The sequence below is a fragment of the Rhineura floridana genome, chromosome 9 (genome assembly GCF_030035675.1).
Source record: "Rhineura floridana isolate rRhiFlo1 chromosome 9, rRhiFlo1.hap2, whole genome shotgun sequence".
NCBI lineage: Eukaryota > Metazoa > Chordata > Lepidosauria > Squamata > Rhineuridae > Rhineura > Rhineura floridana.
In genome coordinates this window covers 127,524,844-127,542,795 of record NC_084488.1, presented here as the reverse complement: position 1 = coordinate 127,542,795, position 17,952 = coordinate 127,524,844, and the positions used below count along the sequence as shown (strand labels likewise).

General features: G+C 56.9%; 1 protein-coding gene across 4 annotated transcripts; it reads left to right on the top strand.

Moving 5' to 3' along the window:
* Window positions 1–728: 728 nt before the first annotated feature.
* Window positions 729–12,026, top strand: DQX1 (DEAQ-box RNA dependent ATPase 1). 4 transcript variants are annotated; one of them, XM_061583781.1, is made up of 12 exons: window positions 729–1,217; window positions 2,337–2,686; window positions 4,804–4,997; window positions 6,141–6,516; window positions 6,794–7,042; window positions 7,745–7,844; window positions 7,985–8,143; window positions 8,295–8,486; window positions 8,963–9,088; window positions 9,192–9,382; window positions 10,187–10,377; window positions 10,620–12,026. In XM_061583781.1, the coding sequence occupies exons 2-12, from the start codon at window positions 2,369–2,371 to the stop codon at window positions 10,819–10,821; spliced, it is 2,298 nt and encodes a 765-aa protein (XP_061439765.1). In that variant the 5' UTR covers window positions 729–1,217; window positions 2,337–2,368; the 3' UTR covers window positions 10,822–12,026. The 4 variants fall into 4 exon arrangements, with proteins under 4 accessions (XP_061439765.1, XP_061439766.1, XP_061439763.1 ...); XM_061583782.1 differs by having other exon boundaries at window positions 729–1,234; XM_061583779.1 differs by lacking the exon at window positions 729–1,217 and adding an exon at window positions 1,256–1,379.
* The last annotated feature ends 5,926 nt before the right edge of the window (window positions 12,027–17,952 follow it).

Sequence of the window (17,952 nt, the reverse complement as noted above, 5' to 3'; positions counted from 1 at the left end):
GCAGAGGCTCCCAGGTGCCAGGTGGCCCGAAATCAAGCGAGGACCGGAGGGGAGCGAGGAGGCGTGCTACCCGTTCCAGCCTTCCGCTGAGGAGTTTGGGCTGGGAGCGTCTTTGGGCTGAAGCAAGCCCCACTCAGGTTTCCTGGCCAGGTGGCCCCTGCAGGAAGCTGGGCGGGAGGGGCTAACACCTTTGTGGAGGTGGCTGCTCCTCGACTCGCTTCCTTGAGCTCGGCAGCCTGGATCGCCTTTGCAGGGGCCCGGCTTCTCTCTGCCTGCGCCCTGGACTCTTGGGGGGGGGCAACTCTCCATCTTCCCACTGAGCCGAAAGAGTGGGAAAAAGAGGGAGGAAAGCTCTGACTGGCAGCACTCACTCAGGCCATCTCTCACTGGTCCGCTCAACGGAGCGCCGCCTGCTCGGGCCGCCAGTCAGCCAACTATTGGGGAAGGGCGGGGGTCACTGGCTTGAAAGCGCCTGGTCTGCGGGCAGAAAGGCGGCGGTCCAGTCCCGGTGGCAGGTCCAGGCAGGGCTGGGAAAGACCCTCCTCGGCCTGAAACCCTGGAAGAAGCTGCTGCCAGTCAGTGCAGACAATATTGAGCTTGATGGACCCAGAGTGGCCCGACTCCGTATAAGGCGGCAGCTGCTCCCGCCCCCGCCTTGCATACTCGGTCCCCGGGGAGCGGGGCGGGTCTGGGGTCCCTTCGGGTGGGCTTCGCCAGCCGCCCGGCTTGGCTGTGCGAAGGGGCGAGGCCTCACGGCGGCAACCTGCGTTTCCTGCCCAGCAGGTCTTGCCACAAACCCGGAATAGCCGCAGCAGACAGAGGGGGCGGCGCCCGGGAGGGACCCGGCCTGAGCGGTGTTAGCTGAGCTTCCTTGGCAGTGTTTTTGGAACCCTGGGCGGCTGCGGGGTAGGGAGCTACTTCGCAGAGCTGTCGCAAACATCTCTCTTCCACCTGTGACATGCGGACAGTGCAAAGGGACTACACTGCAGGGCTGTCGTGAGCTAACCCCGGACACGGCAGCCAGAAAGCTTCGGGCGCAGAAATGGCCGGGCAGAGATTCCTCTTTTTCGATTTAAAGGCGAATTGAAGCCAAAGAAAGGATCCTCATCGCCCTTTACGGCAAACGTTTCTTTATAGGACTTCTGGGGGTGCGGGGCTAATCAGACGGGTGAGGAGATCCAGAGGCCGACGCAGGGATTTGCCCCGCCCACAGCCAGGTGTGCATGACGTCACGGTAGGTGGGGAGGAGACCGGAAGTGCCGGTCGGCCCCGCCCCCGCTGGAGAGGGCGCTATCCCGCCAGCCATTGGCCGCCTGGGGTCACGTGCCACTTCCCCTTACCTCTCGCTCCCCCTCCGCTCCGCTGCCTTCCCGGCCCAGGTGAGACAGGTGGGGGCGCCCGGAGGAGACGGAGCCGCTGCCGCCCCTGCCCCTGCCCGGAGGGTTGGGCTTGGGACTTGGTAGCGAGGAGGGGGCTGGTGGTTGAGTGGGACACCCCGCGCTCGTCCGCCCGCCCACCCGGGGCAGCGGCATCCCTCTCTCCGCCGCCCCGAGGCCACCTGCGGAAGGGGCCCGCCTGCCGGGGACTGTAGAAGGCGGCGCGCGCCGGGGCCTTATTCCCCCTCCGCGGCTGGGTGAGTTGTGGGGCTGGGCCTCCCTCTTGCCTGCCGGCCGGGCTGACGTGTCTGGCCTGGCGGTGTGCATCTAGGCAAGCCTGCCCTGGCTCCTTGCCAGTAGGCGGCGGCCAGCCTCTGTTCGCCCAGGCTGTGGGGCGCTCAGTGCTGCGCTTCTGGGCGCAGTGGCGCCAGGAGGCGTTCCCACCATGGAGCTGCCCCTGGCTTGAGCTGCTCCCTCAGTGAGTGGGATGGTAAGGGACAGCCGCTTTGGCCCCAGCACTCAGGTCCTGATTACCTGGGCCCCCTCACTTCTCTCTCTCTCTCTCTCTCTCTCTCTGACCTACCTCCGGGGCCGGATTCTGGCCAGCCGGGGATCTGACTGGGAGCAGGAAGCACCCTCCTCCTAGCCACCTATCCTGGCCAGATAAGTCACCCACTTGGCATCTTGGCTTTCACTGTATTGTGTGTCTACGGGGGGGGGTAGTTGATCCCCATTGTGCCCCTTTCTTGCGGTGCGTTGGCTGTCTCCTCATGGCACACCAGTTGGGCAGGGCTACTTGGCGATAAGAGCTGAAGGCACTTTGCCCCCCAACTGATGATGCCATGCGGCAGCGCAGGCCCCGTGGCATTGCATGATGTGGCACATCTTGATGGCCTTGTGGTAGCTCCTTTTACTGTCCAGCTTCCTTAGCTCTGCTGATCCCTTTTGTTTCCTCTGCAGGTTTCTTAGGAGACCCTGAGGGTTGGACTGCCATGGCGGCAGCGGAGGACTCCCCCAGCCCCTTACGTCAGGCAGGCGGGCTGAGCTGCCCCCTGGATTGTGAGGAGGATGAGGAGGGTGAGGGCAGCAGCGGCAACCATGCTGCCAAAGACCTGTCTGTGGGCTGTGAGGGTGACTTGGAGGTGAATCCTTATGATGGGCTGCCCTTCTCTTCACGCTACTACGAGCTGCTGCGCCAGCGCAGAGTGCTACCCATTTGGAACTCCAAGTTCCTCTTCATGGAGCACCTCGAGGGGAGCAGCTCCATTATCTTGGTCTCTGGGGAGCCAGGAGCTGGCAAGAGCACTCAGGTGAGTGGCTGAGCTTGACTTGGGAGCAGCAGCTCTACCTGGGGGTGGCGGGGGTGCCTGTGCAGTGGGGAGTTGGCTTCCTTGCGGGGGGCAGGTGGGGAGACGGGCTCCCCATCCATAGTCCAAGAAGTTGTGAGAGTTGTTGGGTGCTGTGCTGCTGTGCAAAAGTGCCTGCTTGTCAGTTAGACCTGTAGTTTGTTGTGACTTGCAGCCTCTACCCAGAGCCAGAGGCCGAGAGCAGCCTTTGGTTCCAGTTAAGGTCTTCTTAGCTGAGAGTCTTGCTGGGGCTCCCTGCACGCAAAGCAGACCGTCTGCCACTAAACTGTGGAAGTGTGTGTCGCTGGCAGGGCTCTTGCCTTCTCTCAAACCCTGGCAGTGCTGGCACGGATCAGTGAGGTGGGCTTTTGCGGCCTTCTCTCCTTTCTCCTGGGTGAGGGCAAGGGCTGGCTTGATTTTCCTTGCCTGTAATTAGCTTTTGCCCTCACAAGTAGCTAAGGCCACCTTTGTTCAGACGCAGCCCTTGTGGCAGCAAGAGCGGCTGGCTGGAGAGCCGTGCGAGGGAAATGCTTGGGGGGCTCAGGTGGGCATAGTCCAGGCACAGCCTCTCCTGGAGCTGAAGCAGCAAGTCAAAGGGAGATGGACTTTGGCCAGGGTGGGGCCCGTGTGGAGCATTCCTCCTTGGCTTTCTCTGAGCAAAGCTCTGGCCAGGGAGAATTGGAACAGGCCCCACCAAGCAGGGGGCACCTGATTGCCTGGTTGCCCAGTGGTGGGCACGGAGAGGGCAGAGAACAAGAAAAGGCTGTTATGCAGAGCTTGCTGTTTCTTCCTGTGTTCCAACGAAGTCCCCTCGCTGGGCAAGCACCAGGAAACCAAAAGCAACCAGGAAACCCACCACCTTAAAGCCAGCCTGCACACTGAGCCACGCCAGCAAGGAGACAGTTTCTGCCTTCTGTTAATAAGGGGAAGGGGAGCTCTGTCCGTGACTCCCTGGCGTGGTGCATTTCAGGTTCATCTTCACAAAAGTTCCCTTTGGAGACAAAGGCACAGCTGTTCTTTCGTGGGGTATGTGGCTAAAATGCAGAGTGCCTGTGGAGCCCAAGTTCCCTGTCTATGGCTTTACCTTTCTGTGCTGGTGGTTGGCAACTCCTCCATAAAGCTGCCCCCCTATCCAGGGGCCATGAGCCTGCCTGTCTTTTGGGGATGGGGGAGAGGGACTCTGTTCATGCTGTGCTCAAGACACTGCTCTGGTGGCACATTTCCCTGCTGCTGGCACTAAGCAAAAGGCAGAGGAGCCTTTATTGCTGCCTTTATTATGCGTTGCTCTCCACGCCCTGAAGTGAGGCAGGTTCTTGTTGCTTCCCATTTACCAGTGGGGATCTGTGGCTGGTGGTGTCATAATGGGGAGGGTCTGTAGCTCACTGGGACAAGGGCAGGCTTTGCGTGCAAGATGCCCCAAGTTCATTCATCAGCTAAAAAAGGAGTCCTGGTTGCACAGTGGAAGGGAAGGCCTCACTCTGACCCCAGAGAGCCACTGAGAAGCCAGCGATGAGCCCAACAAGGAGAGGAAGTGGGTCCGTTTAGCCTGGAGAAGAAGACTGGAGGATGTGTGTGCGCTGACAGCACCCTCTGCAGATGCTTGTGAAGAGGCCAGGAGGGTTCTTCTCTGACATCCCAGAAGGCAGGGCCAGACCTAGAGGGCTTGAAGGCTAAGAGGGGACATAAGAGGGACCTCTTGAGGGTCAGAGCACTTTGACAATTGAGCCAAGACCTAGAGGGATGGTGGGCTCTCCGTTGCTTGGAGGGGGTCTCCAGAGGCTGCCCAGCCTCCTGTTGGTGATGCTCTTTCTCTCTGGACTCCCTGCATCGAGAAGAGCTGCTAGATGCTGCAAGATACCCACTCACACCGCAGCCCTGGCTCTAGGATTTTTCCATGGTGCCTTTAAGCATGGAGAGCAGAAGAGGGCATGGATTTGCTGTGGGCGGCTCTGCATAGCTAGCATCTGTGGGTGATGCACTGGCAGGATGAGACATGACAGCTAAGCTGGGTGCCATCCTCTGGAGAGGAAGGACAGCCAAGGCCCCTTCCCCACCTCACCTGTCCATCCTCCCTTTCCCAGGTGCCACAGTGGTGTGCCGAACACGCCCTTTCCCTGCAGTTTGCCCACGGCCAAGTGGTCTGCACTCAGCCTCATAGCCTGGCTGCCCTCAGCCTGGCATTGCGTGTGGCAGATGAAATGGACCTCAACGTGGGCCACGAGGTTGGCTACTGTGTCCCCTGTGAGGACTGCTGCACCTCAGAGACTCTGCTCAGGTGAGGGGCATAAGGTGCCCTTGGGAGGAGGAGGGGCTCTTCAGCCTGCCGGGCATGTCTTCCAAGTGGGTCTGGTGCAAGTTGAGCGCAGGGGGTTTGGGGCTTGACTTACCTCTTGCACAAGCCAACAGGAGCCCCGTGAGCCCGCCCACTCTCTCGCCTCTCCCTTGCACTGGTAAGGGCTTCCTCCTGGCCAAAGGAAGGATTTGGTTTAGCAAACTGGAGCGTAACCTAAGATGACCTCTGAAGGTGGATCACGCCAAAGGCCCATTTAGATCAGCATCCTGTTGGCACAATGGCCAACCAAACGCTACTGTTGGAGGCTGTATGCCATGTGATTCCCAGCCACTGGTTTTCACCCAGCTGTAAGCTGCTGTGTCCCTCGTGTCTCTTGCAGATGTCCCATTGCGGGGCATCTGCTTCGCCACAGGGAGAGCAGGACACTGGATTAGATGGGCCCTTTTGGCCTGATCCAGCTTCAGAAGTCATCTAAGATCCTTACGCTATTTCCAAGCAGTTTAACTCCAGGGTTGCTGTCTCTCTGGTTGGTATCATAACCAGCTGTTCTAGGGAAAATCATTTATTTATAATTAACTAATTAATTACATTTATAGTCCCCTATTCCTGCAAGACACTCAAGGTGGCCTACATGGTTCTCTTCCCCCTCCTGCTTTTATCCTCACAACAACCTTATGAGGAAGGCTAGGCCGAGAGACTGTTCCTGAGGCTGGACTCTTTTCAGGCACTGGCAAAAGGGTGGGGTAGAAACGGTGCCCAAAAAGTTAAGAAAAAGATTAAGTTTGGATTGGACATACTGTACCTCCTTGCGCATGCCCCCCAGCTTCCTTTTTCCATCTGCAGCAGCTGATCAAGGGGTTTGGAGGGCAGGCAAGACGTGGTTCTCCAGTGGAGGCTCCCCTCAGCGGCCTTTGCCGTAAGGCTCCTGGAGGCCTTTCCAGGGGGGGGTCAAAGGGCAGGGCGATCTTGAGGCTTCTGCTTGTTCTGGAGCTTCAGCAGAAGGGAGAGGAGAGATAGGGTGGGGTGGGGTGGGGCCCACAGCAAAGAGCCTGCAACAGGATCCTCCCCCCACCCCAGCACCTGCCCCACTCCACACATGTCGAACAGGCAACTTGTGGGTTGCAGGTTCTGCTCAGATGAGGTGCTGCTGCGGGAGATGACGTCTGACCCTCTGCTGCACCAGTATGGCGTGGTGGTTCTGGATGAGGCGCAGGAGCGCACGGTGCCCACGGACCTCCTCTTGGGGCTGCTGAAGGACGTCCAGCGGCAGCGCCCAGAGCTGCGCCTGGTGGTTGTGACGGAGCCCTTACTGGTGGAGCCCCTGTGCCGCTTCTGCCCCAGCGCCCCTGTGGTGCGGGTCCCAGGGCTCAGCCCAGCCCCACGCCTGGCCTACAGGGAGCCCACCCTGGGGGGCCATGTCTCTGCCGCCTGCCAGGCTGCGCTGGAGCTTCATAGGCAGAAGGAGGCTGGTGACATGATGGTCTTCCTGGCCAGCAAGCAGGTGGGGGTCTTGGGCTGTTCCTGGCCCTGTGTGGGTCCACCTACCCGCCTGCCCCTGTGGAGGCCCTAGCTGGGCGGAAGTGGGGCTTCTGCTTGTCCACCTTTCCAGGGTGCATCATGAGGGAGAGTTCTTGAGGGCAGTGGGGCCTTTGGGGATACCAGGATGTGGGGGGCTGAGAGGGGGCTTCAGGCGGGCCGAGCACGGGGAGGTCCCTGGGATCGGGGTCTCCCTTCTGGGTTCCTCTTCCTGCAGGACTGAAGACTCTTCTCCCGCCCAGGAGATTGACGCATGCTGCGAGGCCATCCGCACTGAGGCTGAGGCCTTGGACTCCGACCTGGGCCAGCTGCTGGTGCTGCCTCTTCACCCGGGCGTGGGGCGAGATGTCCAGAGACTGTATGAGACCAGCCAGGAGCAGTCGGGGGCTGTTCGGCCACGCAGGATCATTGTCACCCACTGGCTGGCGGACGCCGGCTTCTCTGTTGGGAGCGTCAGGCATGTCATTGATGCCGGACTGGAGCTCTGCAGTGTGAGTGTGCGTGCGTGGAGGGGTGTCTGTGAGCTGCAGTGGGAGCTTGGGGAGGGGGAGGGAAAGATTGACCCTCGGGAGCAATGGGGTGGGGTCCTGGCTGTTCACCGGCATTTCCATTTCTCTCTCAGCGATTCCTATGTGCTCTCTCCACCCAGCCACCTGCTCGTCCTGGAATGGCCCAGCACATACGTAGAGAGAGAGAGAGATTGCAGCTCTAGTTTGCCTTGTTCCCTCTTGGGCATGTCCACCCCCCTTGGTTCTGCTAAGTGCCATAACTACTCTGATTGGGCAAACCTGCCATCTCATTTGGGCTTTCCTTCTGGTTGCTCAGCACTTTTTTGGGGGGGAGGGGGGCAATGAAGTAAGACCATCACAGTTACAGCAACACACTGCCTCAGCTTCCCCCGGCATCCCTGGAGCGAATATAGTAGGGGGAAGGCAGCCCTGCCTGTTCGTATCAGGCCAAAGGTCCTTCTGGCCTAACAGGAGGTGACCTCCCAGGTGCCTCCAAAGAGCCTGTGCGTGCGCACACTTCTCCGGTGAAGAAGGGCCATAAAAGCCACCCTTGCGGGCTCGCCTGGGCCCCCTTCACAGGCCTCTTGGAGCAAGGGTCCCATGCAGTGAACTGAGCCTTTCCCACCTGCATCTCTCTGTAACTCGCTCTTGGTGCTCCATCTCATGCCACTATCTATGGGGCAGGTTTACAACCCACGGATCCGGGCTGAGTCGCAGGCGTTGCGCTCCATAAGCAGACAGCAGGCAGAGGCTCGGCGGCTCAGGGCAGCTGGGAGCCCCCCAGGTAAGCCTGCCCAGCGAGGCCCTGTTGGGCTGGGGTTTTGGCTGCCCATGCAGGGAACCTAGGAGCTCACGGGGGGTGGGCAGCCTCCCCCTTTCCCGGGGGCTACACCCTCCATGGCGCCTTCTGTCCTTTGCCCTCAGGGTCATGTCTGCGCCTCTATTCGGACTCCTACTACGAGCAGAGCCTCCCGGCCGCTCCTCCTCCCCACATCACAGAGGCCAACCTCAGCCGCCTGGTCCTGCTGCTGAAGAGGCTGGACATCGCAGACATGGGCCAGTGCGACTTTCTCGACCGGCCAGGTGTGAGGCTTTTTGGGGAGGGGGCCTGGGGCAGGGGCAGGGCTGTGGTGGCTTGGCTGGACTCGGAGGCGGAGGGGCCCTTGTGGGGCTGGAGGGCTGCGTCGCTCGCTCAGCTGGCTTCTCTCTGCTCTCCCTCCCCATTTCTGCCCAGCCCCCGAGTCGCTAATGCAGGCCCTTGAAGATTTGGACTACTTGGCCGCCCTGGATGACGACGGAAATCTCTCCGAGGTGGGCATCATTATGTCGGAGTTTCCTCTGGACCCCCAGCTGGCCAAGGCGCTCCTGGCCTCCTGTGAATTTGACTGTGTCCACGAGATGCTCACCCTGGCCGCCATGCTGACAGGTATGGGCAGCCCAGCTCTCGCAACAGGCAGTCGGGTTGCACTGCTCAAGGTGGCGGCTCCTTCTCTAGTCTGCAGGCTGCGTGGCTCGGGCAAGTACAGGTATTGGCTGTCCCACCCGTGCCCTCCTAGGGGCCAAGACCCCCACCTCTCTCAGCCTGCATGATGCAGACCACAAGCAGAAAGGCGGAGAAGGGTCCTCCAGGTGGCTGAGGCCAGGAGTGCCCCTCCCCTTCTTGCAGAGATGCTTTACATAGTCGCCTTGCTCAGACGCCGTGGCTCTGAGCCGCAGCCACTCCTGTGTCCCAGTATTGGGATTTTTGAAACAAGGTGTGTTGTAGGATGCCCCCTCCTTCCTCCCCCCCGCCTGTCTGCCCTCTACTGTCCCTGTCCCAGTGCCCAAAAGGGGGGCGGGCAGGCAGGCAGGCGGGCATTCTGTTGGCAGGAGGGACTTTTCTCTTCCCTCCTCTCCCTGCAGCTGGGCCGTGCTTCCTGACTCCCAGCGCTCGCTGGGAGGAGGCAGTGGCAGTGCGGCAGCGGAGCCTGCTTCACCCCGCGGGGGACCACTTCACCCTTATCAACGTCTTCAACGCCTTCCACCAGCGTGAGTGCGGGGGAGGGGGGTTGGAGAGGGGAAGGGGTGGCTGGGGCTCCTGGTCGCCTTTTGCAAACTGGGACAAGCACACATGCTCTCCCTCCCCCCTCAGAGAGTGACCCAGAGAACTGGTGCCGGAAACACGCGGTGCGGGAGGCAGCGCTGCGGCTGGCCGGGGTGGTTCGGGCGGAGCTGCTGGAGGCCATGCAGCGCATTGAGCTGCCCATTTCCCCGCCAGCCTTTGGCACAGACAGCAACGTCCTCCGCCTGAAGCGGGCCCTCCTCTCAGGCTTCTTCCTCAAGGTGAGGCTGGTGGGTTGGGGGAGGTAGATGCAGCACATTCCCCCCCCCGTGGGAGCTCAGGATCGCCCGGGGGCTGTGGGCTGGCAGAGCCCTGGGAGGGCCTGGGGGCAGGGAAGGACGCAAGGCGGAGTGTGCTGCAGCCGAGAGCGGCAGCGGAGGCTCCCCACCCACACCCACGCAGAGGTTGCATCCTTGTGCCAAGGGCGCCTTCTGGTTGGGTTGCATCTCCCCCCCCCGACGCTTCTGGGTTTAGTGTGTTGCAGACCTGAGCTGCCCTCCTCCAGGGCCAGCTGCTCACCAGGCATGTGATGCTTGGAGGGGGGAGTTCCTTGCCTGTCTCTCTCTCCCCCAAGGAGAATCCGCTGGGCCGGGAGAAGGGAGGGAGGGAGTTGCTTCCTTTTGGACGCAATCTGGTGGCGGTGCGTCATCAGCATGTCCTGCATTATGTGCACATGGACACTCACATGCACTCACTGAGATGTAGGTTGCTCATGCAAGGGAAAAGTCGAGCGTGGCTGTAGCCCCTGTGGCCCGAACACGCTCAGAAGGAGCGGGGGAGGCTGAGGCTCCTCCACCACCACCACCAGGCAGGCTTCTTGGCTGAACACACAGAGCTGGCCAGAATCATCTGCTCTGACTGGCAGCCGCTGTCCCTTGCTTTGGGCCGAGAGAGGCTTTCCCCATTGCCTGCTCCCTGGGATCCTTGCAGAAAGAAGATGGGGCCTGCCAGCTAGGTTGTGGGGAAGGGGTTAGTTCTGCCCCAGCTGAGACCGCCGGCTCTCCCCCTCCCCCTTCTCTGTGCAGGTGGCCCGGGACATTGATGGCTCTGGCAACTATCTGCTGCTGACCCACAAGCATGTGGCCCAGCTGCCCCCAAGCTGCTGCTACCGCCTGCGCCGCCCACCCCCACGCCCTCCCCCCTGGTTGCTCTACCATGAGTTCACCATCTCGCAGGATAACTGCCTGAGCGTCGTTTCCGAGATCCAGCCAGAAATGTGAGCATCAGTGGGCCGAGGGGGAGGGTGCTGGTTGTGAGCGTCAGTCCTTTGCATTTCTCTCCGTTGCATGCCATGAGGGCTAGAACCTTGCTTTTCTTTTCACAGCTCCAGTGCGGGGCTTTAGACTAGGTCAAGGGCTTGCCTCAGTGCTGCTCTGTCTGCAGACCGGGAAGCGGCTCCAGCACCGGGTGCTTCCTCACTGCAGCCTACATCTGTTTCTGCCCTCTCTGTCCCTGCAGGCTGGCAGAGCTGGCGCCCCAGTACTACCTGAGCAACCTGCCTTCCAGTGAGAGCCGGGACCTGCTCCTGGAGCTGCGTGAGAAGCTGGCAAGGGACGCGGAGTTGCTGCTGCCATCACCATCTCCAGCCGCGCAGCAGGATGAGGGGTCTCCGGCACCCAAAGGTGCTGAGGATGGGGAGGATGCCTGTGTGCTGCAGTGAGCCAGGACCAAGGTCGGGTCCAGATGGAATTCAGGTTCCAAGGAACTCCTGTGTGCATTGGGGAAAGGAGGGCTGGGGCCTTGCCTTGCCATTGCTGGGAAGAGCGGCTGGTGTCCCAGGGCGTGGCAGGGGCCATTGGAAGGCCTGACAGGCATTGGTGCCAAAGCCCCCTGCACTTTCTGGACACAGAAGAGGGGTGGGCAGGGGTGTCCGGGAGGGCTGGTCCTGCTGTGCCTAACCCATCTTTTGCCATTGGCTTCCTCAGGGCGGCAGAGCCTGGCTGCACTTTCTGGGACCCATCTGTGTCTGGCAGCAGAGTGGCCATACAGGGTGGCTGGGCCTGGCCTAGGGAGGGTGTGTGCCTTGACTCAGACTCTGCTCCCCCAGGCTTGTTTGTGAGCAAAGGTGGCAGGAGAGAGAGGAACCCAAACAGTCAGGGCCACAGAGGTTGGGCCAGGTTGGAAGTGGGGGCGGAGGTTCTGCGGTTGGGTGTGGTTATCTGTCTCGCAATCTTTGTTGCTGGGGGAGTAGGGAGTGGGCAAGCAGTATGTGGTAGTGCCACAAGGGGTGCCTTTTGAGCATAGGCTGGGCATGGAGTGGCCTTTCTCGGCCCTCAGTGGATGATGTGCAGTATCCTCTCTTGGGTCGGTGGGTTCGAGGCAGGGCTGTCTTCCTTGTTTTGTAGCCCTTGTTAGTGCTAGATGAGTCTTAGCAGGCAGGGACGCCGCTTTCCCCCCCTTGCAGACTTGCACCGTAGCCTCGTGTTTGCCAGGGAAACCATTTGCTGAGGGCTGCTTGCTTTCTCCTGGAACAGGCTTCCTGCAGGCTTGGGGAGGCTCTAGCAGCGAGTCTTGCTGGTTGGGTGCAATTCCTGGCAGTCTTTGCTGAGCTCTGCCTTTATGCCTGCCTTATTTTGGGGGTGGGGGCTGTGAAATGGCCCTTGATGTTTAGCTGATACAGCAGAGCTTTTTATGGACTCTTTTTACAAGGGAGTGGTGTATTTTCCTTTCTGTGAGAACATTATCCTCAGGTGAAAGCATTGTTCCTGAGCTGTTACCTGTGTAGGCAGATCATGTGGGAACATGCACATCTTCTGCCATCAGTACCATTCACTGGGTGCGCCTCTGGCACCAGAAAGAATCTCCCTTCTTTCTGGCCTAGAATATGATTCACCAAGCAGAATTAAAACCTTTGAAACACTGAAATCTGTCTCCTGCAGGCTTGAATTCTGTTAACCTGGTGTTAAAAACGGTGTTGCAGGGAAGGGCCACCAAAACAGTCAGGAGGTTGGAGCATCTTCTCTCCCCCCCCCCCCGCCCCGGCTCCAAGAAACAGCTGACCTGTTTGGGACTTTTCATGTAGCGAATGCAGGGAACAATAAGAGGTTTGCAAAATTGTGCCTGATGGAAAGAAAGAAATCGTTCACTTTCTCATGATCCTTAGGGAATGAACTAGTTATTGGCGTCTGTTCAGGATCCCAAAGGAAAAAGGGTTCTACACAACACGCAACTTGTACAGTCCCAGCTGCCCCGTGATGGGTAGTGTTGGTGTCTTACCAAAGAAGCCCCCTTCTCATACGGTCTCTGTGTTGGGTGGCCAGCTGTCATTTCCCCTTCAAAGAGGAATAGTAGCAGGGGGGGTGGGGGGATGTCTAATCCGTTTGGCTCCTGCTTGTGGGGCTACCTAGAGGCACCTCCCTTGGGCTAATGCCCATTTATTATTTATTTATTATTTCAATTTATATACCACCCTTAGCGAAATAGCTCTCAGGGCGGTGAACAAACAAAATAAAATACAATATATCATAATAAAAATACAAAAACATATACAAACAAACAACGAAAAGCACAGCAAAAACAAAATAAATACTACAAAAATTAAAATACAGATTAAAAGATTAAAAAAGTTAAGAAGATTAAAATGCCTGGGAGCATAAAAAGGTCTTTACCTGGCGCCGAAAAGATGGAAGTGTAGGCGCCAGGCGTACCTCTTCGGGGAGGCTGTTCCACAACTCAGGGGCCACCACAGAAAAGGCCCTAGATCTAGTAACCACCCTCCGGGCTTCCCGATGGGTTGGTATCCGGAGGAGGGCCTTAGATTCTGAACGAAGTGAACGGGTAGGTTCATAGCGAGAGAGGCGTTCCACAAGGTATTGAGGTCCCACGCCGTGTAAGTCTTTATAGGTCAAAACCAGCACCTTGAATCTCGCCCGGAAGCAAATAGGAAGCCAGTGCAGACACGCCAGGACAGGTGTTATATGCGAAGACCGACTGGCCCATGATGTTAACAGAGTTGCCTGCCCCTCACCCCCATCCCCACCCCCACGCCAGCCTTGCAAATGAAGCCCTAAGAACATCATTCTTGCCTTCCTCCTATTGGGAGGAAGGGTGGGATATAAATCAAGTAATAAATAAATAAATAAGAACTGCAGACCAGTCAGCCTAACATCAATCCCTGGGAAAATTCTGGAGCAGATTATAAAGCTGTCAGTCTGTAAATACCTTGAAAACAATGTAGGGATTACTAGAAGCCAATATGGATTTATCAAGAACAAATCCTGGCAGCCAAATCTGATCTCAATTTTTGATCAGGTAGCCACCCTGGTAGACTGTGGGAACGCTGTGGACATAATATATCTCAACTTCAGCAAAGCTTTTGACAAAGTGCCCCATGATATTCTGATTAGCAAGCTAACTAAATGTGGCCTGGATGGACCAACTATCAGGTGCATCCACAGTTGGCTACAGAACCGTACCCAAAGAGTGCTTATCAATGGTTCCTTCTCAAACTGGGGGGAGGTAACAAGCGGGGAACTGCAAAGCTCTGTCCTGGGTCCAGTGCTCTTCAACATTTGTACTAATGACTTGGATGAGGAGGTGCATGGAATGCTTATCAAATTTGCAAATGATAAACAGAATTGGGAGGGGTAGCTAATACTTTGGAAGACAAACAAAATTCAAATGGATCTTGATAGGATGGAGCATTGGGCTGAAAACAACAGAATGAAATTTAACAGGGATATGTGCAAACTTCTATACCTAGGAAAAAGAAACCAAGTGCACAGTTATAAGATGGGGGATGCTTGGCTCAGCAATACTACATGTGAGAAGGATCTTGGGATTGTTGTTGATCACAAACGGAATATGAGCCAACAGTGTGATGTGGCTGCAAAAAGGGCAAATGCTATTTAGGCTGCATTAACAGAAGTATAGTTTCTAAATTGTGTGAAGCATTAGTTCCCCTCTGTTTGGCACTGGTTAGACTTCATCTTGAGTATGGCATCCAGTTGTGGATACTGCATGTTAAGAAAGATGCAGACAAACTGGAACAGGTTCAGAGGAGGGTAACAAGGATGATCAGGGACTGGAAACAAAGCCCTAGCCCTGTGAGGAGAGACTGAAAGAACTGGACATGTTTAGCCTTAAGAAGAGGAGATATGATAGCATTCTTCAAGTACTTGAAAGGATGTCACACCTCAGAGAGCCGGGATCTCTTCTCAGCCTTCCCAGACTGCAGGACAAAGAAAAATGGGCTCAAGTTACAGTAAGCCAGATTTCAGCTGAACATCAGGAAAAACTTCTTAACTGTTAGCGTGGTATGGCAAAGGAACTGAGGCAGCTGGACAGGCACCTGTTGGGGGTGTTTTAAGTTGGATTACTGCATTGAGCAGGGACTTGATGGCCTTACTGGCTCCTCCCAGCTATATGATGCTAAGTCACCTGCCATGAGTGATTAGGCCTTCAGCCGCGGTTGGGGGAGGCTTTGCCCAGCTCACCCAATTATGGGCAAGGGTGAGAAGAAGATTCTTGGATGCAGAAGGAGGGCTTTCCTATAACCAGATGGAAGAAGCAACTCTGCCTGATTGCGAGAGGCAAGGAAGACTTTAGGGCAACAGGTGGGGGTGAAGAAGAGAACCTCAGGCCCTCGGGGGGCTAGACATGGCCCTCCAGCCTTTGGGCCTCTTTTCCAGGCTCCACCATTCACTGGCCCTGCTTGGCACCATCCTCCAGGGCTTTTGCCTGGCCACAATGTGTCCTTGAACTCTGCCAGTGCTGCTTGCTCTTGCCTGAATGGGGGAGATGGTAAAAGATACAACTTACATTTGTTGCCTTGCCCTCCATCTGGTTTGCATGCAAGGTGATCTAGAGTGCCCCACTGACTTGGAGCCACCAGCAGGAAATAGTGCAAGCAGCTTCCGAAGCCGCAATCCGAAAGCGGTCCAGGCTCCCTTTCTGGGCTGCTCGGCACTCGCTAGCCCCAGCCCTCTTTCAGGCCTGATCAATGGAGAAGAGCCACAGCAAGGCGGGTTCTCGCTACGGGCGCCCCCTTAGGCTGGGTGCTGTGCCTGCCTCCAAAAGGGGGAGGGAGGCGGGCCTTGGGGCTGGAGGTGCAATGCCCAGTTGGAGCCCTGCCCGCCCCACTCATGACTCACCAGGGTGGGGCAGGGGGTAGCTGAATTCACACTTCCGGGGGGAGGCGCTGCCGCTGCAGGAGGAGGCGGGTCAGCTGGGATCGCCGGCCATTCCTTCGCCGTGGCCCTTTAATGCCGCTCGACTCCTCCATCCCATCTGCCGCCTGGCCTGGGAGACACGACCAGTGGAAAGGGAGCAGCCGCGTCTAGGTCCGTCTAGGTTTTAGGCCTGCTCCACGAGCTAGAGGGAGCCCCAGCTGACGAAGCGGCAAGGCGAGTTAAGCAGCAGAGCGAAAAGAGGGTAAGTAGCTCCCATTTATTCCATTATTTAATTGAATTAAAACAGCTCAGAGCAATAACTAATAAGGGCAGCCCAAGGTCACCCTGAGCTAGGAGCCAAATCCTGAAAGAACCTATATCTTAGGAGACAGATCCTAGGAGAAGGAAGCCTATAGAAAGCTAGTGTTCAACACCACCCTAGCAGGAAAGCTTCAAGGGACACTGTAAATAAGGCTAAATTCCAGTCGGAGAGAAGGGGGAAAAGGAAACTCCACCGATACATACAGGGAGAGAGTCAGCTCAGTCCTTGCTAAAAAGGGCAGCTTCAGCCTTCCTGAAACACAACCACAAGCTCTGTTTCCCTAGGTTAAAGAAAGGTCAGGCTGTTCTAGGTGGGAAAACAACAAACACAAAAGACTTGCCTGGAAGGTGCAGCCCCTTGCTGAGATTAAAAGCAGCCAAAAGCTTAAACAGCCCCGCCCCTCGCTCAGGAAGGAAGCCTGCCTTCAAAGGAAGGAAGCCTGCCTTCAAAGGAAGGAAGCCTGAGAGAATACTAAAGAGTTAAGCCCCAGCTGATAGCCATCAGCCTCAAGTGACACATCATTGGCTGGCACCAGTAGCTGGGAGGAACCAGCCACACATATAAAGTCAGAGCACCCTAGCGAGGGAGCCTGCTCCACGAGCTACAGGGAGCCTCAGCTGACAAAGCGTCAAGGTGAGTTAAGCAGCAGAGCGAGTTCGACAGCACGCCGAGGAGGCCAGGGCCCCCTACTCTGCCCTTCTGTTCCCTGACCTCAACTAAACCACAGTCTCCAACCTATTGACGTAATAAACCTCAAACAAAACTATGCAGGTAAGAAGCCAGCAGGCGTGTGGGGGCTTTCCAGTGTTTTGCACAGCCTGCAGCATGTACGACTATCTGCCTGTTGGACAGCAGTCGTGGGTGTGCTCTCCGTGCAATGAGCTCCTGGCTCTCCGGGAACGACTTCATTTCCTTGAGGCCAAGGTGGCAGACCTGGAAAAGCTGAGAGAGGCAGAGAGGTGTGTGGAGGAGGCCTTCAGGGACGTTATAGCTGTGTCCCACTCCAGCGATGATAGCTCTCCTGCTATCATGGAGAACGATGGTCTCGGGGAAGGAGAGCATCCAGCTGAGGAAGAGGGAAACGATCCCTTAGAAGGGACCCATTCCTTGGGGGATGAGCAGCTATCCTCTCGTGCCGAGGATATATCTCCAGGGGGTGGAGGAATCCTTGTAGTGGGTGATTCGATCATTAGGAACATAGACAGTGGGGTGTGTGATGGACCGCAAGGTGTTTTGCCTGCCTGGTGCGAAGGTTGCGGATATTGCCCGTCGTTTAGATAGTTTGGTAGACAGTGCTGGGGAGGAGTCAGTGGTCGTGGTGCACGTTGGCACCAACGACATGGGGAAATGCAGCCGTGAGGTCCTGGAAGCAAAATTTAGGTTGCTAGGTAGGATGCTGAAAGCCAGGACCTCCAAGGTGGCTTTCTCTGAAATGCTACCGGTTCCACGCGCAGGACCAGCCAGACAGGCCCAGCTTCGCAGTCTTAATGCGTGGATGAGACGATGGTGTCGGGTGGAAGGGTTTGGATTTGTTAGGCACTGGGGAACATTTTGGGTCAAGCCAGGCCTGTACAAAAGGGACGGGCTACACTTGAACCAGAATGGAACCAGACTGCTGGCACTTAAAATTAAAAAGATGGCAGAGCAGCTTTTAAACTGACTGAGGGGGGAAACCCGACAGGAGCTGAGAAAGGTCCGGTTCGGAATAAACCTCCCCCCTGGGATAAAAACCAAAGAAATGATGAAATTTTAAAAGGGGTAGGCCTAGAAGTAGGCATTGTGAGAGCAGGGGCACAGGATATAAATTCAGAAGAGCAAAATTACCACAGGCCAAACCACAAGTGCCAAAGACACTTGAAGAGAGACACTGCTTACAAGTGCCTGTACGCTTATGCTAGGAGCCTCCGAACCAAGATGGGAGAACTGGAGTGCTTGGTCTTAGAGGAGAGCATTGATATAGTGAGCATAACGGAGACCTGGTGGAATGGAGAAAACCAGTGGGATACGGTTATCCCTGGATATAAACTATATCGGAAGGACGTATTGGTGGCGGAGTCGCTCTATACGTGAAAGAAGGCATTGAATCCAGCAAGCTCGAAACCCCAAAAGAGGCAGACTACTCCACAGAATCGTTGTGGGTGGTGATACCATGCCCTAGGAGGGACTTAATACTGGGAACGATCTATCGTCCCCCTGATCAAAATGCTCAGGGAGACCTTGAGATGAGATATGAAATTGAGGAAGCATCCAAACTAGGAAATGTGGTAGTAATGGGTGACTTCAACTACCCGGACATAGACTGGCCGCATATGTGTTCCACTCATGACAAAGAAGCAAAGTTTCTAGATATTCTAAATGA